Source organism: Marmota flaviventris, chromosome 20 (genome assembly GCF_047511675.1).
Source record: "Marmota flaviventris isolate mMarFla1 chromosome 20, mMarFla1.hap1, whole genome shotgun sequence".
Classification (NCBI taxonomy): Eukaryota; Metazoa; Chordata; class Mammalia; order Rodentia; family Sciuridae; genus Marmota; species Marmota flaviventris.
This window is the reverse complement of record NC_092517.1, coordinates 10037597-10062413: the sequence shown is the minus strand read 5'-3', so window position 1 is coordinate 10062413 and position 24817 is coordinate 10037597. Positions and strand designations below refer to the sequence as shown.

Sequence of the window (24817 nt, the reverse complement as noted above, 5' to 3'; positions counted from 1 at the left end):
GCTTAAAAAAAAAAAAAAAAAAAGAGCCCACTTCACAGCTCTGTATATTTCCTTCCATCTGTGCTCAAAGGAGCCCTTTCAGGAGGGAGCATGGGGCTGAGGGGAGGCAGCTGAGCACAGGTCTGACCTTCAGCATCACGGGCTTTTCCTCCTCCTTGTCAATGGGAATGTTTGTGCTGTGGACCCAGGTATTTGTGCACAGGTGTCTGAGCCGGACATAGGAGTTCCTAAAGGGTAATAAAAGAGAAGGGTTTAGGGACAACTCCACAGTCCTGGGTCTGGCATACATTCTCTGAAGAGAAAAAGGGATACCCAGGTTTTCTCCCTGCATACCACACAGTTGGGACTCAGGAGCCCCTGGCTCTGGTCCAAGTCACACATGGTCTGATGTACTTACAAGAGAAAATAATTCATAAGGACTCTAGGGTTACCGTAACAGTCTATATTTCTAAATGTAAGATTGTACCCTGTGAATAAACATCTCAGTACAAATGGAACATGAGACAGAGCAACAAGAAGTTCTTACTTAGTATCTATTAGTGCTTGTCACAACAGGTAATAAGGCAATAACTGAGATTTCCATATACACCAATAAAGAAATGAAATCACAAAATTCCTGGAATTATGAATACTATTTGCTAATCTTGATGAAGGAAAGCTTTCTGAAGTGTGTAATAAAGTATAAAGCCTTTTTAAAAGAAGGATAAATTTTATATCTTCTGTAGATGGCTGTGTGTGCGCGCATGCGCGCATGTGTATTTTGAATAAAGAAAAATAACACATAACATAGAAAGGCAATTAACTAATCCACACATATAAAGAATTCCTACAAATCAATAAGAAAAACCTGAAGTAAATGGGAAAAGGACACAAACTTGTAATTCAAAAGTAAAATAGAAATGGCTGATAAACATGACAGTTCTATATTAAACCTTCGCAGTATATAATTTTCTCAAATTAAGACACACGTACCATTTTATTCCATCACATTTCAAAGATCTTAAAGACAGATAAAAGTTAGTATCAAAAATTGCTTAGGGGAATAAGTTCTCTTGTATATGTTTTTTGTTTGGTGCTGGGGGTGGAACCTCATACCTCTAAGCCTGAGCTCTACCACTGAGCCACACCCCATTCCTGTGCACTGTTGGTGAGTTGGTAAGAGTATAACCAGGTAAAACTGGGGAAGAATCTGACCCTTTGTGTAACATGTACCTGTCCTTTCATCTAACAATGGCAATTTTACATGTCTCCCTTAAGAAATAATAGCTAAGATGCAAAATGTGGCACAAAGATGTTCAACAAAGCATTATATATCATAGCAAAAATCTATAAACAATCTCATGCCTCAGTAAAGGAGGATTTAATTATAGTACAGCAAAAGAATATTACACAATTAAAATGATGATAATTTACTTGGAAACATGTGCAAAACATGTTATTTATAAGTTTAAACAAAGTTAAGTGTTGGTGCAGTGGTCCATGCCTGTAATCCCAATGACTTGGAGGCTGAGGCAGGAGGATTGCAAGTCAGAGTCCAGTCTTAGCAACTCAGCAAGATTTTCATGTATCTCAATATAAAAAATAGAAAGGGCTGGGGGTGTTGCTCAGTGGTAGAGCACCCCTGGGTTCAACTCCTAGTATCCCTCAAAGTTAAAATTAGCTTATTTTATGATAAATCACAATCATCTCTGTGTGCCCAGGAACCTGCCTAAAACTACCTAAACCAAAATTTTAAGTCATAAATTCTGAATGGTTGAGTTGTATGTAATTTTTACTTGCTTCTGTGTTCTCCACAGGGTTTACAAAACTGTTGTTGTTGTTCCTACAGCGAGTATAACTTGTGTTTACCATGCTTTTCCTCTGAAGATGTAGCAGAAAATATACGACATAATTCTTGACTTCAAGAGCCTATCATCGTCCCCTTAGGGAGACAAAGTGAACGTACACCAAGTGATTAGAAGTTAGAGGACTGGACAGTCAGAGGCACGGAGAGGACCCAGAGAACCACACAAGTTCTCTGTACCAGCTGGAGGTGGGATGGGGCAGAGAGGGAGAATGGAAAACATTTATACCCAGAGGAGTTTAGAACAATGACAGGGGACAGGGGAGCAGATAAACCAGACATACACCTGTGCACACCCTCTGCCTGCCGTCAGACTTGCCCTGAACCCTGCAAGCCAGGCCAGAAGGAGCAACCGGGGTGGCATTTACTCTGATGAGCATGAATATAAATTCAACGACAGGAACAAGATGTTTAACAAAGAGATCTGCATTTATTTATGTTTTGTTGTTGTTCTGAGTGACTTGGATTCATTTTCTTTATTTTTAAGGCAAAACCAGAGAACAGCGCTTAGCTTTTAGCTGGTAACATTCTACACAGTTCTAGATCACATTTCATTGAAGACCCAAAGGGCATGCTATCGATTCTTCTAAAATCTAAAATCTCATTCCCAATCCTTAACTCAAAAACCAGGAAAGAGGGCTGGGGTTGTGGCTCAGCAATAGAGCACTTGCCTAGCCAATGTGAGGCCCTGGGTTCGATCCTCAGGACCACAAATTAAGATAAAGGTATTGTGTCCAAGTACAACTAACAAATGAATATTTTAAAAAATATGAAAGAGCCAGGACAAAAAAGCCCAAGCAGATGCTCTCATGAATGCATCTGATTTATGCATGCTGCAATTTTATCATCTTGCTTAGTATATCCAGGGTTGGCCATTAACCCTCTCACTTTGGCTCAGAAGGATTCTTTCAATCGGTGACTACCACCAAAATGCTCTTCCCACTAACAGCTCTCATATGTTCATGCATTTAACCTGATACTTTCTGATCCTCAAGCAAAATTTAGCATGACTTTAAGATGGAGAGAAATAAATGTGCTCCTCCTAAAGGTCTTTCTTGGAATCAATGAATAAGAGGCCTTGTTCTCCTCTGGCTCTGAAGTAGGAGGCCAAGGGCAAGAATGAAGAAAAAAATGTAAAAGCCAAGACCCAGTCCAAGACCACAGGTGAACAGACCGTGCCAGACGCTTCCCCTGTGGGGCTGAACACAAGCCTTCCTTGGCTTCTGAGTCAAGAATCAGTCTAAGGACATCTGCCTACAAAGAAAGTCGGCCAACAGGCAAAAAAGAATGGAGGGAACGCAGAGGCTGGGGACTCCAACCAGCCAAGGCTGCTCCGTCAGCTGATCCAGACACTCGCGCTCTCCCCATCAAGGAGATTCCCCGCCCCCAGCGGGACAGGCCAACCAGTTCCCCATTGCCTGCGCCAAAGGAACCCCTGAAGAAGGTTCCCATGGAACACAAACCCTTCTGTTCTTCTCTGCCCTCACAAACTTCCACATTTAGCATAAAATAAGAACATCTTTGTCCTGTCTTCTGAGATGCTAAGAAAAACTCCTTAAAGAACTTTCAGAACTGAAGATACATGTAGAAAGTCACTTAAACTGAAATGCAGGTGGGTTCTCCAGACCGATACCCATCCAGGTGTGACAAGGAGGCCATCAATGAGAAAGGAAGCTTTTGAAAAGCAATAAACCCTACATCCAAGACACTTTAAAGGACCTAAAAATGAAGAATCAAAGACCTACGTGCAAAGAATGAAAACTCAAAACCGTTACAAGAAAACGCTACCATCGATTTTTGAGAGCTTAGATCAAAAACAAAACCATGAGCTCAGTAAAACAGATACATTGGACTTCTACAAAATTTATAACTCTCGTGCATCAGGGAAATAAAAAGACAAAATGGGAGAAAATATCTGCAAGTCATTTATCTGATGAGGTATTTACAGCTGAATAAAGAATGCTTATCACTCAATGATAAAGACATAAAACTTGAAGTTGTTAAATATCAAAGAACAGCAAAGGGCCAGGCACGGTGGTGCATACCTGTAATCCCAGCACCTCGAGAGGCTGAGGCAGGAGGATTGCAGGTTCAAAGCCAGCCTCAGCAACAGTGAGGTGCTAAGCCACTTGGTGAGACCCTGTCTCTTAATAAAATACAAAACAGGGCCGGAGATGGGGCTCAGTGGTTAAGTGCCCCTGAGTTGAATCCCTAGTACCTGCTCCCCCCACAAAAAAAGCAAAAAATACAAACAGATATTACTTCAAAGAAGACAGACCAGTAGTCAAACACATGGAAAGATCATCAACCATCAGAGAAATGCAAATCAAACCCACAATGAGCTAGCTTCATTGAGCAGGAAAGCTACAATGCCTCCATGAGGAAGGAAACACCAAGAACTACTGAGAGAGCCCGACATTGAGCCCACCAGCACCAGGGACATTCCCACCCACCAATCTTGTGCTGAAGACTTAGAGGCGCTGCCCCCACGACCCTGACATAGACATGTGAGATCTGGGTTCTCCTGAGACACTCTGATGTGCAACAAGTTGCTTTGACTCTGAGCCCATATAGATAAAGTGTGGATACTACATCTGGCAGAATTTCTTGCAGTGACAAAATTATATAAGTACATACTCAGCATTGTGCCAGCCATATAGTTAGTGTTCAATAAATGTTAGCTATGAGTAATAATATTGCTGTTCACCTTAAGAATAGGCTTTTGTCCCATCTAGAGTCCAGTTATTTAAAAATGCATTCTCACCAAACTGTGCCATGTGCATGCATGATTGTATCATAATGAATCCCATTTTATGTGTAATTATAATGCACCAATTAAAAATAAATAACTAGGAGGGAGACCAGGAGAATAGAGGAAGGGGGCAGGGTGGGGGGAAGAAAAGGGGAGTATTCGGGCATGAAATGGAACAAATTATGTTACATACAAGTATGAATGGGTCACAATGAGACCTGCTATTATACCTAGTTAAAATGCCCCAGTAAGAAACATAATTAAAAATGCATTCTTAGGCAACAAAGACAAGAGTTAAATCGAAGAGTTAAAGAATGCTGATCTAACTTCTCATTACTTTGGGTAAAACTTAACGACACACAGAGTGAATTTCAGTAGTTAGTCTTCTAAAATTTCAAGTTTTTATTCAGTTGATCAAGAGGTGGTCCAGGTTTGGGGAAGGAGGGAGAGAGGAACTCGGGCAATAATGTGCCACTAAGGGTTAAGGTCTGGCTTGTTACCTACAGATGGTAAACTTATCCAACTGTAGAGAACTTACCACTGCTGACCATTTGAAAATCAGGTGCCCTGTTGGGCGGCCAGTTCGAATCCTTTATAAAGGCTTAAAGAAAAGGCCATTAGGATTTGGATTCCAAGAAGCATGACCAGGTTGCCTTGACGCCCCCCCCCCCATCCTCTTGTTCGATTAACCAACACTTAAATCATACCTTGGGACAAGGCTGTCACCTCCACGGAGCGTGGTGGGGTCGAGCTCAAAAATGGAGGAGATGTCATTGCCTTCGGGCACAGAGACCAGGGAATAGACCATCTTTTCCTGGGCGTTTCGCAACCTGCTTCGAGAGGCGTCCTGATCGGGGTCCACCTGTGGTCAAAGTCATCCAATGAAGACCTGTGTATGCCAAAGCCCTCACCATAACCATTCCTAGGTCCACAGGAGCAGGAGGGACACAGTGAATGGAACGGTGGCAGCCGGCAGGAGGACCAGGTTCAGAGCAGTCCTGAAAGGTGATCATCGGCCACCTGAGCGGAGAACACTGGCTCTCTACCTCGTGGCATTGCAATAAAGATGTTCACGTGAAGGGGGTGACAATAATCTCCATGGAAAGAGGGAGGTAAAGACCTTGAGAGAGCTGCCCACCTGCAGCAGCTGGGGACAGGGAATGCACTTTGAGGAAATTATCTGGTGGATTTAGTTATTCTCAGTTGCTGATCTACAATGACAGGTGTCTCCCAACTACACAGAAGAGCTGCTTTCCCAGGAGAGAAAATACAATGAAACCTGAATCCAAGTGTTCATAAGCAGCAATCCCAGTGTGGTTTAATCACAGCAAAAAATTATATACACATGAAGTCACTAGCCCCGAAAAATATTATGTGCAATTAACTGGGGGACTGCTGGGACTGCTGATGGCAGTGCAGGGAGAAAGGGCTTTCTCAGTACACTAAACTGTGGCTAAGGTAGAAGAAAATCCCTAATAAGCAGGCTGAGGAGCAATGACGAAAGCTTCCCTGGGAAAACGGAGCCCATGGGCCCAAGGACGTGGAAGAGCGAGCTCAGTGTGGGTACTTGCTCTATGTGAGCTTTGCAAGCTCCCCCTCAGCATGGTGACTGTGCATGGGACCATTTTAATGCCCGACATCCCTGCAAGATGACAACATCCACCCACATCTACTGGGAAAACCACATTCCCCCCAGCAGCAGTTTGCTTCTCTCGGACTGAAGCGATATCTCCTTCCCACTCAGAGGAAGGGGACCCAAGAAGACAAGAGAATGGAGAAAACCCAGTCCAATTAAAGGCAAAGGGGGGAGAGGCGTGAGAGAGTTGAACTCCACGGGCCTGAGACCCAGGATTGTAGGCAGCGGCCTGCTTATTCCTTTCATTGGCAGCCCCGATTTCTGTCCGTTAGAACCAAAAAGTTCTTACAGCAGGGTAGACAGGCCTGGTGGCATGCACCTGAGGCTCCAGTTGCTTAGCAAGCCAAGACAGGAAGATCCCATGTGCCCAGAAGCTGGAGGCCAGGCTGGGCAACATAGCCAGACCCCTTCTCAAAAACAAACAAATAAAAGCTCTTTTAATACCCCCAACCTCTGTTCCTTTCCTCCCTCCTGCTTTGCCCTCTAGTAAACTACACCTCTTCCTAAAGGAACCCAAGCTTCTTTATTCTTTCTATGCTCAATTAACAGCTGGAATGCGGCTGGGCCACCTCTGCACCCTTAGCTCAGGATAAAGGACCTGGGGCCTCTGTTCTCTCTTCACTGCCATCACCTGTCAATCACTCCACACACCACCTTCAAAATCAAGTCAGATCCGATTTTATGGTTTGAGACAAGCGGCTGGTGGCATCTCAGAGACCTGCAGCAGCTCTCCAGGAAAATGTGTGTGGAATTCCATTGGCGTGTGTGGAAATTCCCCGAGCTCACGCTGCAGGTGCAGTCAACGCCTGCCACCTAGTGGGGAGAGAGTGCTTGTGCAAAAAGAGAGCAGAATAAGCCTCGGTGCCCTTTTCCTCGCCCTGGGAGCAAGTAAGTAGCCTGGGGGTGCCACTGAATTCAGAATGAGCCTAAGAAAGCTGAGTGTTGTTTGAAGCAAAAAACCAGAGGCAGGGGAGGCCAGCCTCGGGGACAAGAAGGAGCAGAGGAGAGTGAGATGCTTCCTCGTCCGACTGTACAACCCTAGCTTTTCCCTCTAAGTTTCCAAGCCAAGAAGAGGGTTCAGGGTGCAGGATCCTCCCCAAACTAAAGCCCTGCCCACAGATGCAGAAGAAGGTGTGGCACTGGTCTGAGGGGAGCAGGTAAGGCCCTCTTACACTCCTGCCCATGGGACCGCAGCCTGAGCCGTCTCAGACTAGCTAGCAATGCAGTTCCGACCTGCACCCCACCCTGCAGCTTGTCCCACCTCCCTGGCACAGAGAAGCATGAGACATAGAAAGACTGCTGAACCCTGAAATGCATGAAGAGTCGGGATAACTCAAAACAGCAGCTTCCTCCTCTGTCAGATGAACATCTTAAGACCTGTCCTAACCCCCTTCATGCCTCTGCCCATGACCTGGTGGATGTGAAGATACTAAAAATGCTAATAATCTCAGACAGCTTTTTAAAATGTCCTTGTAGAGAGCAAAGAATTGAGGCTCAGAGAGGGAAAGTACCTGGTTTAAGGGGGCACAGCTTCTAAGTGGTAGGACTGGTATTTAAACTCAGGTCTGTCTTACTCCCCTGCCCCCTGCTTGTCATTGCTAGGCACTTCTTCCTGCACCAGAAATGCCTGTCCCCCCTTGAACACCAAGAGCCCAGGAGGGCAGCCCTTCTCCCCCCAGCACCCAGGGGTCACTAGGATAGCAGCGCCCACTGCAGGAAGCCAAGGCTTGCCTAATCTCAGAGGTGACGCTCCGTATTACCTGATGGCACCACATACAAATTGAGAGAGACAGTCCCTGCTTTTGACATTAAGAAGGTGCTAGATAGAAGTGGAAGTGACATACGAAAAAGAAAGCCCTGTCAGTCCAAGCTGCCCCATAGTGCCCACGTGTCCCAAAACCTGCTGAGGGCTTTTAGGATGGGTTTCCTCACATGGCGCCAGAAAGCTGGATGAGGCCAGGGCTTTCCAAGTCACAGCAACTGTGCAAGGTGAGCTTTCCAAATGCCTCCAATGTGAGGGTGACAAGCACAAAAAGCAGCAAGGGGAACCCCTGGGGCTCCACCTTGCAACAGGAAAAGGAACAGAAGACCCAGCAAGACCGTGTATTCACAAGCAGAGGCCCTGAGAGACAGCTCCTGAACTTCCTTCAGAGCCAATCTCCCACCTGAATACAACTAGAAGGTAAGCCATTAGTGCAGAATTCACAATTCCCACTCCACCTCTACTCCCTTCATTCATGTGCTATTTTAAAGTCCTTCCGATGTTCACCAAAATTTTTCTAGAAAAAGAAACACCCCCAAGATCGCCTACCATATGCACAGAACGTCACATGAGCAGCCACTGTTGGTTTTGTTTTGTTGTTTTTCAATCCTAGACCAGAACCAAGCACTCCACAAGAGAACTATTTTATACCATAAAACACAGCCACTGCCTTCTTCAGCCATGACCATGGACTCCTGGACCCCACGCGCCTACGTATCAGCATGACCTGGCAGATGATGGTCTTCAGAGAAAACTCCATCTCCTGTTGCTATTCCAAATCACACTGTAAATCACTTTATACCTTGAAGCTTTTTCCTGACCATGCACAAAGCAGGACAGGGGGTCAGACAATTATCCCTCAGACACAATGCCCGTCAGGCCTCATGGGCTACTTCTACTATCCATTTAGCCTCATTTCTTGAAAAATAGAGTCACAGATTGAGGTTTACGGCAGTAAGACAACTGCTTGCCACAGCACTATCTCCAGGCTAGGAGGACTCCAAAAGATGCCACGTGTTTCTCCAGTCTAAGTGGGACACTGGACTGAGCACACAGCCCAGCAATCCCTTGGACGAATCAGGACATAAGAGGACATGGTTTCCTTTAACAGAAGCATAGAATGAGACCCTCTTTCCCCTTTCCCAGTGCTGCATGGCCACCCTGGTAGCTTCTGAAACGGAGTTCCAGATCATTTGGCCTCACCCTACCGCACGGACACAAGAAGGCTCTTTCCCATACTTACTGAGGGCTGAAACTCCAGGCACTCTTCCTCAAAGTCAGGGTCTACCTGATGAAAAAGAATCATGAGGATATTAAAACATCCGTTCCGGCTTTCACAAGGACTGGGACCCATCTGCAGGAAATGTCCACACCTGCAGCCATCCTGGGACAGCTGGGCAGCTGTCCCCCCTCTATCCACGAAACCAGCATGCCACAACACCACCACATGCCACACAGGTGCGACACACACGAACAATCCACCAGCCACCAGAGGACGCTCTTGAGTACACACAAGGAACACACCACCAGGTCACTGGCAAAGCAACAGGGAGAAGCCTGCAGTGAGTAAAAGATCAATACACGGTCACTGACAGTCCCGCTGATTGTTAGTTAAAAAGAAAAAGAAGGCCTCTAAGAAGAGCTACATTCACCTCAAGACATACAAAGCAAACACCATTGATCTTCAGCAAACCAGGTAATCAAAGTTTCTCACGATGGATTAGCTGTGTCTGTAACTCCCTGAGGCTCCATTATGAATTTCAACTTAGCCTTCTTGGTCTTTGGTTAAATATTTTGAAATCAATGGTCCATTCCAGTCTCTGGTGCCCCAGGGAGTCACAGGTTAGAGTCCCCATTCCGGGGGTGAGGGGTGAGCGGTGGGGTGGGGGGTGGTCAGCCACACAAGCAATACTAACACCCTTATGCCCCCTGGGAAATCTCTGGGCAGTCCTGCTGGGTGGACCAGGTAACAGGAGGGGTCATTTGAGGCACAAGTAGAATCTGACATGAATCTGCATCATACATGATCCAGCAGGACCAAAGACAGATTCAACATCTGCCATGCAGTAGGACAGCTCCTTCATTTAATATAAAAATTAAAAGGCAAATTCCTCCTATCCTTGTATCAGAGGCCCTTTATAGACACATAAGGTCAAGTTAATTTCTCTGATTTCTGACATTCTATTTCACTAAGGCTCTGAATAATCAGACTTTTTTCCTAAAACTGTCCATTTCTTGATGCATTTTAATGCTTCTGACTTTATATACCACGTTTCCACTATGGCTTAGTCTCAGGACAGGAGTGGGGCTGACAGATGAGATGTGAGGACAGGGAAATATCCCAGGGCAAATACAAAGATCATCGTCCAAACACAGAAGAGCCTTATTCTCTAACTTGCTTTCTCCCCACATCTTGATCAAAACCCCTGCCAAGTTCTTAAACATGTGAGTCAGTTTTGTATCTTTTCTTCTAGGGAAATGAGGCAGAAGGATGCAGAAAAGCAAGTTGACCGAACAGAACCCGGAGCCTCCATCTACTAGGTGAGTCGGGAACGTAAACCGGATGCCTCAGCTTCAAAGCGAACAACCCAGGGCTGCCACTTACCTCCGCTGCTAGGTAGTGCCCTGTGGCCAGGTGCTTGAAGCGGAAGAGGCTGTTCCAGTACCCGGCTCCGCCTCGGCACGGGTCATGTTGGACTACCTGAGAGAGTTAGAAAATATCAGTGAGTCGGAGAAATGCCAGCTCACACCAAGTTGGTGTGATCTGTGACATCACAAGTTGAGTTCAGAAAGGGGCATTTTCGAGTTGGAAAAAAAAAATATCAGTATCTTCCAACAAACCTACTGCAAGTGTCACATGTAACATTCAAATTCAAACACCTGAAAGTATTAAAATGATACTTTTCCAGAGAAGGTGTAAAGTCTCCCAGTTAACATGCAGTGTTTGGGGTAAAAGCTTCAATGGATTTCAGATTCTTTACCTCAATGCTCATGAAATAAAAGATTCTGAAACTCATCCACAAAACACACAGCTGATAAAAAGGATTTTCATGGGGAAATTTCAAAGCAATCTGCATATCCTCCTGTGCCAGAACACACGGTCAGGCCTGTGCTCAGAAACACAAATCTCTGTCTGGGCCAATTGATTGAGTAAATACGTGTAACTTCAGTTTCTAGCCACAATACAACAATCAGCATCGACAGGTGGCACTGTGACAATTAGATACCACACAAAGTAGTGAAAATCTCCATTCAGAAGTAGAAAACTGGGCAAATCATCTCAGATTCCCCCTCCCCACCCCCCCTATACTGGGGATCGAACCCAGAGTATCATGCATGCTAGGCAAGTGTGTTACCACTGAGCTACATCCCATGCCCAAATATCTGGGTAAAATGTATGAAACAACTCTGTCGGACAACAGGTGACACACATGTGATCTCTGAGAATAGAGGCACAAACAATGCAAGCTCCAGGATGTCTCTGGTTTTCTCACTAGGGAATTCAAGCTGAGAGCCCCGGGTTCATGGAGTTGAGGAGATGAAGTGGACTTTAGGGAAACCGAGGCAGCTGGAATTTGTGGGATAGAGCTCTGAAGAATATGGAGTTACATCCAGAATGAGCTCCAGAAATGTGCAGAGAGGTCTCCTTTGAGTTGTGGGCTGAGTATTCAACAGTGTATTTGCAAGACAAGACCCCACGAGGCCAAATCAAAAACAAGAAGGGGGACTGAGGGTGTAGCTCAGTGGTAGAGCACCTGCCTGGCATGTGCCAGCCCCTGGGTTTAATGCCCAACACCACAAAAAGTCAGAATGATAAGAAAATGCAAAACCCCAAAGTCCCAGAGCTCATGCATTTGGAGGTCTCCTCACTCGGAAAGCCAAGGCAGAGAGATTCTATGGACCACCTCGAGCACTAACAGAGACAGCAAAAGGGTCCCCTTTAGTCATAGGGCTAATCCAGTCCCAGGATAAAGGCTGCACTCTTCTGACCTAATATAGCATGAAAATGATCCTCCAAAACACCATACTGATCCACCATGGTGACTTGACTGTCAAACAAACTCTCTAGACTCTTTAAAAGAACAACAGATTCCAGACACCCAATAAAACAGTGGTACCATGTTCAACAAAGAATCACAAAGTACTGGACAAACAATCAGGAAAACATGACCCATAAACTCAATCAGATAATATCAAGTGATATAATTTATGTCTGGGTTTATGTCTGAGTGGATTGGTGAGGGCAGGAAAAGTATTTGAGAAATCATGACCACAAGTTTGCCCATTTTGTGACATACCCACAGATTTAGGAAAATTAAGGGACTCTAGCAAGAGAATCATGCATGTACATACATCCCAAGTCACATCATGAACCTATTCATGCAAAACAGAAATTAAAAAAAAAAAAGAATCTATAAAGTAACTGATGAGAAAGGGAAGAGAAAGAGACTACATGTTAGGAATAAAGATTTTAAAAATCACTGAATTCACATCAAAAACAACAGAAGCTGAAAGCCAATGGATCAAAATCTTGGAAGTAGAGAAAGAAAAAAACTATCCAACCAGAATTCTATTCCTAACAAAAATATCCTTCTGAATTCAAGGCCACATGGAGAAATTGCAACTGAGATACACTCCTGCTGGGAGAATAACATGGCGTAGACCTTTGGGGGCCCCTCCAACACGCATTTACACGTCACCCATGATTCCTCTCCCAAAGGCCTGGAAACATGCACACCCAAAGTCTTATATGGGATCCTTCACAGCTCCCTCTTCACAACAGCAATGATCCAAACACAGTCACATGATAAAAGGATAAAAAGTGGTATACCCACACAAGAGAATGCTATTTGGCAAGGAAAAGAAATGAAGCATGGATACATGAGGCAATATGGATAAACTCTGAAAATACCATCTGTGGGGCTGGGGTTGTGGCTCAGTGGTAGAGTTCTTGTCTGGCAAGCACGAGGTTCCTCCTCTGTTATGGAAACCTCCAGGGCACAGGGAACAAGCCTCCTACTACCCTGACCATCTGCTGACCATCACCCTGACCATCCTGCTGTGTGCTCCAGGTATCTGAGTGCTTGTGTGCTCCTTTGCCAATGGAGAATCACCTATCATGTCATTTGGCTAAGGCTTGTGGTGGCAGATAAACGAGCAAGGGAAACGAAAAGAAATAGAAGAGATGATTCTATGGCCCAGACAAAGAGTATTTCCAGTCTGTCTGAATCCTTCCCAAGTGGATACACTGTTTCCACACAAGGACACACAGCACCTCACTGCTAGGTCAGGGTGCGCTTCTTTTGCTAGAACACCCCAACCCGTTTTTAGAATGAGGTAGGTGGTTTGAGGACCTGGGTGTGATTTACAACCATATGAGGTCAAGTCCTATGGGCCCCCGTATCCTTTCTCCTGTCCTCCCATCCCACTCCTTACCTCCACTTCCCACAGGGCTTTTGAACTGGTGGCAGATGTGGCCGACTGCCGGCCTGTGGTCCTCAGAAAGACGTGCTGCTTCTTCCTGTGCTCGTCACAGGTGAGAAACTTCTCTTGCTCAGCGTGGAACAGCCTCACCACGTCGCCCTAAGAATCAACACAAGGAGGAATGAAAATCTGCATACTATAGGCCTGCACCTGCGTCAGTGTTCACAGCAGCACAAGCCATAGTTGCCAAGTGAAGGAACAGCCCAGGAGCCCGTCCACAGATGAATGGATCCAGAAAATGCAGCGTATTTACACAGTGGAGTTGGACTCGGCCAGAAGAAGGATGTAATCATGGCACTGGCTGGTGGAGGATGTCACTGGACATCACCATGGTAAGTGAAATAAGTCAGACTTAAAAATCAAGGGTTGGGTGTTTTCTCTCACATGTGCAAGCTACAGTGAAGTGAGGGAAAAACTTGGGGTGAGGTTGGATATCGTAAAGATACAGGGAGGATACCAGTGGAGTAGTAGGAGGAAATCAGAGTAAGGAGGGATGGGAAAGGCAGGAATAAGGAATCAATTCTGCTTTGTGGATTCACACACGTAGCACAGTGAGTTCGACCCTTATGTACACCTACACAGCCCCAATCAAACACACACAGAGGAACAGGGGAAAGGAGACCTGCAAGGTCAAGGAAGGACCATAAGGGGACGGAGGTAAGGAGGGAAAGGGGATGGCTACTGGAAACGGAAATGAAGTCCATGAAACTCCCTGCATGTGCTGCATTGTAAAAATGAACCCGAATATTATGCATAACTATCGTGTACCAATAAAAGAGAAAAAAAGAATTCAGGAAAAATGAGTTTAAAAAGAAAATGACCCTGGCTACCCCAAGAAAAACCAAGTATCAAAAAGCTGCCAAGCACATAAAGTAGCAAACTAACCCCTTTTTTCTATTTTTTTTTTTTTAAAGTAAGAACATTTGGTTTCACTAAATCATGACCCTTGGGTACACTTTTAAAAATGCTCCATGGGGAGCATAGTCTGTAGTCGTTAATTTCATCTTGCCCAAAGAGAGGTCTGGTGTTTCTCCTGGGCTCAGGGGAAACTCACCCCCTTTAAAATGTCATCTTTGTTGTCACTCCATTTCATGAAAAGGACTATTTTCCAGCTTGTGTTGCAGTTGACGGAATTGACCTAGAAAACAGATTAGTTATCACACTCCTCACCACGATGTGTCACACAGCCCCGACATTCCAGGATCAAGGGTGTGCCTCAGCCCCAAACCCCTACAGTCTTAACTATATCGAGAACCCAGCATCGGCAGAGTCAACTGGCCGGTGAGAAGTATTTCATCATAAATGGCTCATCTGCACCCGACCTTACCTATGCTCTCAATAGGACCAAAGGAACACCATGGTAAGTGAAATAAGCCAGACTTAAAAATCAAGAGTTGGATGTTTTCTCTCACATGTGCAAGGTACAGTAAAATGAGGGAAAAACTTCCCCCCACCCCTTCTGCAATGATCTTTTCCTTTTCTTCCAAGTCTCTTGTTCTGTAGCCAGAAAAGTAAAGGCCAAACAAAAACAAAGACTGATCAAATAGAATGAGCCTCAAAGCCAAGAAATGAATCCAGTGTATACAGATGAAAATGTTAATGACCATCATTATCAGAAGTGCCATTACTTGTGCACTCAGCTGAGTACGAACACTGTGTCATTTAACACTCAGCAATACCCTAAAGAGCAGGTACACCCATCACACCCATTTCAGAGACAGGGAAACCTTGAGATGAGGTAACTAATACGCAGTACCAGGGCCAGGGAATGACAGACTTGAGATTTGAATCCCTATCTGACCCACCCCAGAGCCTGGGTCCTTATCCATTAAACAGATACTCATGTCACCAACTAGTTACTGTCCTGTGTCTTGTACCTGTCAATTTAGAGTCTAAACATCTATACTGCAAAAGCAAGACAGCCTTGCAGGGCCACTCATGTGTTATAATGGACCCTTCTTGGGAATTAGAAAAAGGCACCCTATTCTTTAGAGAAGCAAATTAGAAAGAGGTGTCCCTGTGGTCAGGTCAAACATACTGGCAACAAAAGTCCTTGCAGACTGAACATATGAGCACACGGTGCCTCCACGGGGAAGGCTGGGCACTGGGGTGAACTACCCGCCCCCACTCACTGCGCAGAGACGTGCACACCTAGTGTGGCAGCTCTGACTCTGGGCCTCGAGTTCTTCACCTGCAGGATGTCACAGTGCTTGAAGTCCCTTTCAGCATGCACAAGCTCCAGCCCCAGGAAGGCCTGCCGCTTCCCACGAGCCGTGACTCGGTCTCCCTTACCTCGTTGCAGCCAGGGTTGTCCACCAGCTGATGGCTGCTGGCATGCAGGGGCTGGCCAGCATTGACGGGGTTTAGAACAACCTTGTCACCTATGACCACCTGGAAAGGAAGGAGCAACAGGTTTTCAAGGACGGATCTGGACTACAGACTGAAGGCTGGGCTGGTCTGGTCTGGGAGTGGCCAGATGGGCAGCTTTAAAACCTGGCTCTGGGCAGGGGGTGGGGTGGGGTCATGCCCAGAGGCTAAGGCCAAATTCTGGTACAGGACTGTCAATAATTATACAGTGCTATCTTCCAAGTTGGTCCAGAGCAGCAAGAAAAATCTCCTATCTCCATTCCATTCAGTTAAGATACGTGTATAAAAATAAGTGCTTGACTAAATTTTAGGAAAAGTAGGCTACTAAGTCTTTTACTTTGCAAACAACAAAACCATACTTATGTGTTTCTAAAGCAATGACCTTCATACTTTGGTGACTGCAATAGATTTCCTAGTATGACTCATTCACATATACAGCAACACACACTCTAGCGTGTGTGTGTGTGTGTGGCAAAAGTTATTCCTAAAACAATATTTGCCTTCATGCGTATCACACTCTGGTATTTTTTATTGTATCCTACTTCCCAAAATTATTGCTACACCCCAGTAAATTGATTCTGCAGCTTAGGGATAGGTTATAACCTGCCGTATGAGAAGGACTTTTCCAATAGTATAACTATTCAAGTCATCTTCTCAGCTAAGTCACAGCTAAATGGAATAAAGAATAGGAAAAGCAAAGAACTGGCTGAAAATGAAATTCAGAACAAGGCACATTTGTTTTTCATTGGAGGGGTGGAAGAAAAGGGAGTGGAGGAGATGATTTCCTTAGACTTAAACCCCATCTATTTTTGGTTCGATACTTTTGGGGATCATGCATTCCTAAATTTTCTCTAACTCCAGAAGAATAAACAAATATTCAATAAAACCATCACTAGTGGTGAAACCTAGATTTTTTTTTCTCCTATTCCCAGTCTGGGTTCAATATTCACTGTACACCAATGGTGAGGGGATGCTTTCCTCTATCTTATGACACACACACACACTCTTAAACTGCTTACAGCTTATAAACTGAAATGGCAGTATAAAAAAAATGTTGAAACCTAGTTTTAGATTAAGGCTAGTTGAGTATTTTGAGAACACTTCATGCTGTTTAAGGCACAAATTTCTTTTTAGCAAAAATGCAACTATTTTAGAACCTTAACAAGGTCAAGAATACAGCTAATAGCTTTCAAACATATTCATTGTTAAGTGTGTGCCCACGTAATGGCTCACTAATTTAACTAACAAATATTGGGACTATTCTAAGCAGCCCTGAAAAGAGGCCCCTGTGGCTTCCTATTCTGTAGAGACCTCAGGACTGGGGCCAGCTCAGGACCAACCATGTCGGCGGAGCACCTGGCTGCTAATCTACACGGAAACCTCAAGTCCACTCTCCTTCCCCGCTGCCGTCATTTCTTCTCCATGCTCCCTCCTTACTAGGTTTATTTCCAAAACAGACATTGCTATCCCGCTGATGGATCTGGAATGACGGGGATCCTCCCCGGGACGTTAACACGGGGTGGTTGTTTTCGTGGTAAAATGAATGAGGTAATGGACCCTCCATAGGAGTGTTTCAGAGGCCCAGTAGGAAAAACATAGCGACCGTATTTAGGTCACATTCTCTACACATTTCCTTGTTTCCCAAACACTCGTTTCCATAGTGATTCCAACTTCTCTGGTTCCAACTTTAAAGTTCTCCGAGTGGAGTTCCGTATCCAGGGATGGCGGGAGGCCTGGCGTCCAGGCCTGGAGTGTGCAACACTTACGCTGTCTCCGATGGACCGAAGCTTGTAGAAGGGCTGAATGTAAAACCAGGACCCCTCATTCCCGGCTTCGTCCAAGGTCACCCTCATAGCGTTCTTTTCCAGCAGAGCTGGAAGCCTCTTGTTCACAGTGAGGTATTTATTACTCTTCAAATGCAGGAGCTAAAAACCCAACAAGAGAAAACCAGGAGTGTCAGTCCACCTCTGAATTCCCTGACATTTCTCTCTCAGATGTATAGAATATGCATTAGACGTTCGTCCAACTACTGAACGGCTTGTGAAGCAGGAGGCCCACAAAGTACCGGAGGCTGGGAATGATGCGAAAAGAAGGAATAGTAAAGGGAGCATAGGGCAAAATAGAAGACAAAATTTGTTTTCTTTCTCGGCACGGCCTTGGACAATATGGATTCTGCTCAGGTCAACTGTTCTGTCACCAGCTAGCTGTCGGAGGGGAGCAGCCTTACCCTGTGCAAAGGAGCTGACGAACTGCAGTCCGAGTATGCCCTGCCACCAACGTGGAGCTAAGCAGGACAATTCTGAGAACAAGAAACAGTGTCCTTTAAAGGGCAACCCCATTAGGGGACTGTCACTTCACATGGAAGAACATGGTAACCATGGACTTCCACCTTGAAGGCTCCAACACTTGAGTCTTGGAGGATGGTGACATGAAGGGATGGAAAGACTGGAGATGGAGTGGAAGACAGCTCTCCTGCAAGCTGGTCAAGACCAGGAAGAGCTGACCATGGTTTCCCAGGTCATGAGTCCAGAGAAACACTGGAGGGGGACATGAAGGACTGCCCAGTTCCTAAACAAATGGCAGGACCCCCCCCCCCTGGAATTCCAATGCCAACTCCCATACCCTGTTCACCTGCTAACAGAAACCACTGCCAGGGCACTCTCAGGGGGTCCCCAGGTATTCTAACAGGGTCGTCAAGGGAGGGTCTGAGCCCCAGGCAACCTCTGGCCAAGATAAACACAGGGAGGCAATGTCCTTCCAAATCCTCACTACTCAGGTGAGTGGCCTCTGATCCCCCATGAAGAGGACAAACCAGTATTACCAAGAGGTGGATCCTAGCTGCAGGTTTGGGGGCAGTAATAAAAACCACTAGTTGCTAAGTCTCAGACTCACTCTCCGACAGGCTCCTCTCAAGTACCCAAGAAAGCAGATACCATTACCATTTCCATTTTGCTGGACAGCAAGGTGAAATATAGCAAGATTTCTTGCCCAAAATCTCACAGGAAGTCCCAGAACCTTCACTGAAATGCATTTAGGAGTTTAGGTGCTTGGTCTCTGAATGCCTCTTTCATTCTCAGTTCAAGCCATGATCTCCAGTCTAACCAAACCAGGGACCCTGTGCTGTGAGTTTCAGGACACTAGCTTTGCTCAGCAAGAGAGCTCATGTTGAATTCCAAGCTCACGTGGCCCCTGTGGCCATTCTCAATCAGATGGAACTTAAAGAGGAGTGGGACCAACAGGACTTAACCTCCAAACATATTTTGGGAGCTACTTTCACTAATTCAGAAAGCCATCTAAATAACCCATTTAACTATGACAGCTTCCTTTTAAGTTTTGGGTTTTCTTTTTAACTACTTTTCCCATGCTCCTGATTAAAACTATTAGCAATAAGAATGGGAAGGAATTCCTTTGTAACAAGTAAGGTTCAGGGTAAGCAAAATCTTTCCAAAAGAGAAATAATGAAGGAAACCTAACATGCCAGGTATTCAATAGTTGGTAATCACTATCCTGTGTGCCTGGGTCAAAATGATATGCTAACTGGACAAAGGGAGAAGGTCCCCAGGCATTGGGATTCCTCACATTCTCTTCTGCAAGACTAGGATCCACTCAGATGGATTTTCTGAGCCAGACCTGCAGAAGCTGTTTCCTGGCTTGGGTTTTATCCTGGTGATGAATTGAAAAGCCAAGTAAGCCTCCCAACCCATAAGATTTAGGAATGATCTAATATTTTTCATTAATAAAAAGTGCATCAAAATAACTGCTTCTGACTTTTAAAATTTGGAAGGTACAGAATTGCTTATATTATTATCTCTGGGCAAACAGCTCTTGAATAAAAGATAGAAGTTATAGGGAAGCCAAAGAGAAAGAACTTCCAAGCTCCTGCAAGTTCTGCAGAACTGTGTCAGGCTCCTTCTCAGGTAGGAAGGTTCCCACTTGAACTATCTGGACAGATCTTAAATTGTCAGGTGGGGGTAGCCAAAGCAGATGCTCAGACTGGAGAGATGGCCAGCCACAAAGCCCAAGAGTGCATCACTGGTAACCAACACTAGGCTTTTGTAACAAACTGCCTTACTCCGTGGAGTCCTTCTGCACAGGCAGAGTGTCCAAATTCTGTTCCGCGTGTTTACTTTCTCAGTGTCATTCTTTGTCATGCGTCACCTCCAGAAGAGAAGAGCAGCCTTGACCTACCTGGATCACGTTGCCATACTGAATCACGGTCCCCAGCAACTTCCTGTTTTCTGTCTCGTTCTGTTTCTTTTCCAAGTCCGCGGCATGCTATGCGGGAGAAGGGGGGGGGGGGAGATGGTCACAAAGAGGCATCTGTGGGTTCTGCTGCTCTGCAACACTGAACCCATGCCCGCAACACAAGAACCACACAGGCAAACCCCTCCATGCACCCTAGGCTGTGGCCAAGGAGCGTCCACCACACCTTGGCCCTGTTGGTCTCTCTGACTTCTCTAAAATGAGCTTTTTCTTGACAGAATGCATGGACATTTGCTAAGGGAGAGACTTCTTCAAAGTTTGCGTATTTTTAAAGAAAAGAGAGTGAGGGTAACAGCACTGGTGCACCCTTTTGTGACTGGCAAAAGTCCTCTTTTAAAACTTCTAGAATAAAATAAAACTGGATTTGAATGCTGGGTTTGGGGGTAGTTTGTAGTTTTGTGACCTTGAGTTTGTTATTTAATAACTCCTTCTTTTGTAAAATGAGAACAAAAATGATACCTACACCTCACATTGCATGTGAACTGCTAGCTAGTCTTGTCAGACATTAATTATAATCTAACCAACTTATGTAGTAGTTTTTTGAGGGGAGATCATTACCCCAATTTACAAAGAAAATAATAAAATAAGTCACCAGGGTTGTTTAGTAGAATGTGGACTTGGTATATACAAGTTTCAGAATTTGAGCTTTAGCAGAGAGAAAGAGAAAGAAGAGAGAGAGAAAGAAAAGAGACACAGAAGGGCTGGGTTGTGGCTAAGGGATAGAGCACTCACCTAGCAAATGTGAGGCCCTGGGTTTGATTCTCAGCACCACATATAATAAAAATAAAGTTCTATCAACAACTTAAAGAAAGAAAGATCAGACACAGAGAGCTTAAGCAGTGTGGTCCACATCCCACAGCCAGAGTTGGGTTTGTTAAACCGTTTTCTCTACTGAGGACAGTAGAAATTTTGCTGAAATTTTTAGACTCGCCCATTTATGAAGTAGCTGAGAGAATTTTCAAATTCACAACTGGGTTCGTTCCAAATCTGTGCTGTTACAGTGAGGCCGGGAGACAGGACCAGTCCAACACTGCATACAAGGAAATGTGCTCAGGCTGAATAGAGTGTTCTAGAACACTGCCAGGGCCTGCATCCTGAACAGCTGTCTCTCATGCATCCTCCTGTGCCACTCTGAGGGCACTGCTATCATTTTACAGTGATGCTGAAGGAGGAATACTTAGGTCCAGGCAGTTAGCAAACTGCTGTCCCCACCCCCGACTCCAACCCTGAACTGAATGAATGAAAGAGAAGTCAAATAACGGGGTGGGGGTGGGGTCAGGATGGATCTGTATGGAAGGAAACCCTGATGACCACAGTGTGCTTCAAGAACCTTCCAAACACTCTCCCCTTCCCTGGGGGCTATGGAAGTCAGTGGGTCCCTCTCCCAGGAAACCTGTCTTCATTTTGCCCTTCTGGACTTCGTCATGGGTTGCTCTGTGCCACCTGTGTCCTCTTGTCCTGGTCACTTAATCTCACTCAGTGTAGTTATCAGAAAATGGGGACCCATGCTAGGCTTTGAGACAGTGCCTGCCAGGGACATCATAGGCTTTTGGTAATATTTTATTAATTTATTTTGGGGGCCATGCTGGAGACAGAACCCAGGACCTCAGATGAGCCAGGCAAACAAACCGTCTACCACTGGGCCCCCCTTCAATGACTTTGCACTATTATCATGACGCACAGATTTCTAAAACTAAGAACGTTCTAATGATCAAAATTTCCAAAGGGTTGGACCCAAGTCAGCTGGGTCAAGGATCTTCCTGTTCCCTTCAAATTCAGCATCCACTCCAGCTCCACCTGAGGGGTAAGTGTTTTTAGAAAGGCACATCTTTTGAGAAAAGTGGTAGGTCAGGAGGCAATCCAGACCCCCAACAGAACCGTACCCCAGGAAGGAAATGATCTGCCCACGTGCGTGGCGGTCACTGCAACTCAACGGAGCCACTGGGTTCAAGACAGGTCCGGAAACAATACCAGGGCAGACAACGTGGCATTGCCCGGGGCCACAATTCTGCCCTCTCTCCTTCCCCTCCATAAACCCTCCCTCGGTCTCCCTGTTTTCCTGCCTGGGCTTCATTCCTTCCAGAGAGCTCCACAATACCCACAGATTCTGAAGCCGTTTTCCAAACAAAACACTGGAGTGGATCCATTTGGAATGGGAGTTTGTACTGTACACAGAGTGATTTGTTCTTTCTGCCGAGTGGTTCTCAGCAAGCACTGACTGGAAACTCAAGAGGGAGAAAAAGTCAAAGGAAGAAAAATGAAATCAATGGATTCTGTGTAACTAAACCTAACATTTTTCAAGAAGCAAATAAGGATCTTCCTCTGTTCCAAACATCACCCTGGAAGGGCTCTTAACCACTGAGCCACATCCCCAGCCCTTTTTATATTTTATTTCAAGACATGGTCTCCCTAAGTTGCTCAGAGTCTCACTAAATTGCTGAGGCTGGCCTTGAACTTTCGATCCTCCTGCCTCAGCCTCCTAAATCGCTGGGATTACAGTTGTGAATCAATCATTGCATCAGCTAGAGAATTCTTAAGTAGCATTTCTTGGACTCAAATTATTTAAGGGGAAAAATTCTTGTGGACATTCCCCTTACTCTTAAGAAATTTCCAAAGATCTCAATTTAAGATACTTTAATCTACAATATTAAGTTCCTACCTATTAAACTAAGTGTAAAAGTAGCAACTCATTGGACACTACTATAACTGAAAAATGTCAAATAAGCATTAGAAAGGTGCCTGTGTCACATTAAAGATTAATTAAATGCCAGCTCCTCTACGGAGCAAGTGCAGTTGTCTAAAAACACATAGAAAATAAACAGAAAAATCAAAATTGGAGAAGGACCAATTCATCAAAGATATTCTTGAATATGGCACCTAAAATTCAGTTAAGGCTCTCTGTTACAATAAAAGCTAAGACTCTCTTCATCTCTATGAATAACTTTAGTGGTAACCGAGTCTACATGTCACTATTGAAGAAATGCTAAAGGCATTCAACTTACGGACCATTCTAAGAATTCACTTTTCCTAGCTCTTTGTTTAGGGAGAAAAATCTGTAATTTGCTAAATACATAAACATCAAATGCATTCACCGGTGAAGGCTGGTTCTTTGGAAGGAACACATGCTATGTTATACCCCATAAACGTATTCCACATGCTGACCCACACTGCCAAAGACTGACAATACCCTTCTAAAGGGGAGTCCAGCAATACTGACCAATGCGACCCTTCAGTGGGTCTAATTTGACCTAGCAATTCTACTTCTAGGAGTTTCTCCTGCTTACATAAACTGGCATGCACACAACATTTTTTTTTTCAAAGTGGCAAAAACTGCCAGGATCCTGAATGTCACTTCCTACCCTGTCACAAGGACTAGTTATCCAAAACTATAATCTTGCCACACAATGGAGTAATCATGTAGCTATTAAAAATAAGGATGTAACCAGGTTTGGTAGCGCACACCTGCAATCCCAGCTACTGAGGCAAGAAGATCTCACATTCAAGGCCGGCTTGGGCGACTTAGGAAGACCCTCCCTCAAAATTAAATTAAATTAATAAATAGATGTATTGCTGACAATGTAGTCCAGTAAGCATTTGCCTGGATATGTAAGACCCTGGATTCCATCCCCAGTACTGGGGTGGGAGGGTAGATACAGATTCCTGTTTAACCATGTCAGAGTGAAAGAAATAAGTTAAAGGAAAGTTAAAAAGTATGTTTCCACTAACTATATAAAAATCTCCCTGTGGGCAAGCAGGGCACATACCAAAATAAAAATCAAGGTTATCACTAAGGAGTTTTGTCTTTTTTAGGGGGTAGGCATGCTGGGGATTGAACCCAGGGGGCACTTAATCACTGAGCCACATCCCCAGCCCTAATTTTTTTTTTTTTTTTAATTTTGAGGCAGAGTCTCACTAAGTTGCTGTGGCTATCTTTGAACTTGTGATCCTCCTGCCTCAGCCTCTTGAGCTGCTGGGATTACAGGTGTACACCATAGTGCGTGACCAAGGAATGAGATTTAAGGATCCTATCAATTAAGTTTTTATTTTTTCCTTCTCTTACTCATACCTACTTTGCAATTGTTCTCCTACAGAACTCATGTATGTAAACTCTAAAAACATCTTGGTTGTGTGTCTGTGGCAAATAACCTGGATGATGATGATGATGATTTTACCTTTTCAGTCTTTAAAAATCCTGACAATGGAATCCCCGGGACTCCCTTCCTTTCACACGGGTTGGGGGCTGTTTTTTCATGGGGAAGGAAGAGAAGAGTCCATGCTAGGGTTTCTGCCACACTATCCACCTCCTGTGTTCCGTAAACAACATCAAGGTCAACCCCATCATAGTCACCTGCTCGTTTATTTTAGAAACACAGAAACCATTACTGAATCACCATAGAAAGGTCACTGGAACAGTGAGGAAAGGTTAGTTAAGGTCAGCGAGCTCTGATCACATCATGTGATAATGGATCCAGGCTCCTGAAAATAAACAACCAAGCTTTAAAAGACAGTGAAGATCTGTCGCTCCTCTGGTTCTTCCTATCAAAGGTATGGCTTAATCTAAGTGATCATTTGTCCTAATCCAAACAACGTAGGTGCCTGTTCATGGGGACAGGTGGACAGCTTCAGGGAGCTCCTGCTTCAGGAGGAATTAGGTGATGCAAGGGCCGGGGAAGCTCATTTTCCCAAGAGTCTTCTGGGAAATCATGACCC

General features: G+C 44.9%; 1 protein-coding gene across 1 annotated transcript in view; it reads right to left on the bottom strand.

Annotated features, from left to right (window-relative positions):
* The window catches only part of Itpr1 (inositol 1,4,5-trisphosphate receptor type 1), a 306399-nt gene that overhangs the window by 164233 nt on the left and 117349 nt on the right, over window positions 1–24817 (bottom strand). The window contains exons 6-14 of the mRNA XM_071605917.1: window positions 20033–20119; window positions 17611–17769; window positions 15770–15868; window positions 14532–14615; window positions 13430–13576; window positions 10599–10694; window positions 9237–9281; window positions 5303–5457; window positions 128–227 (exon numbers count right to left, since the gene is read on the bottom strand). Of these exons, the coding sequence (XP_071462018.1) occupies window positions 128–227; window positions 5303–5457; window positions 9237–9281; window positions 10599–10694; window positions 13430–13576; window positions 14532–14615; window positions 15770–15868; window positions 17611–17769; window positions 20033–20119 (972 nt within the window). The remainder of the gene's footprint in view (window positions 1–127; window positions 228–5302; window positions 5458–9236; window positions 9282–10598; window positions 10695–13429; window positions 13577–14531; window positions 14616–15769; window positions 15869–17610; window positions 17770–20032; window positions 20120–24817) is intronic.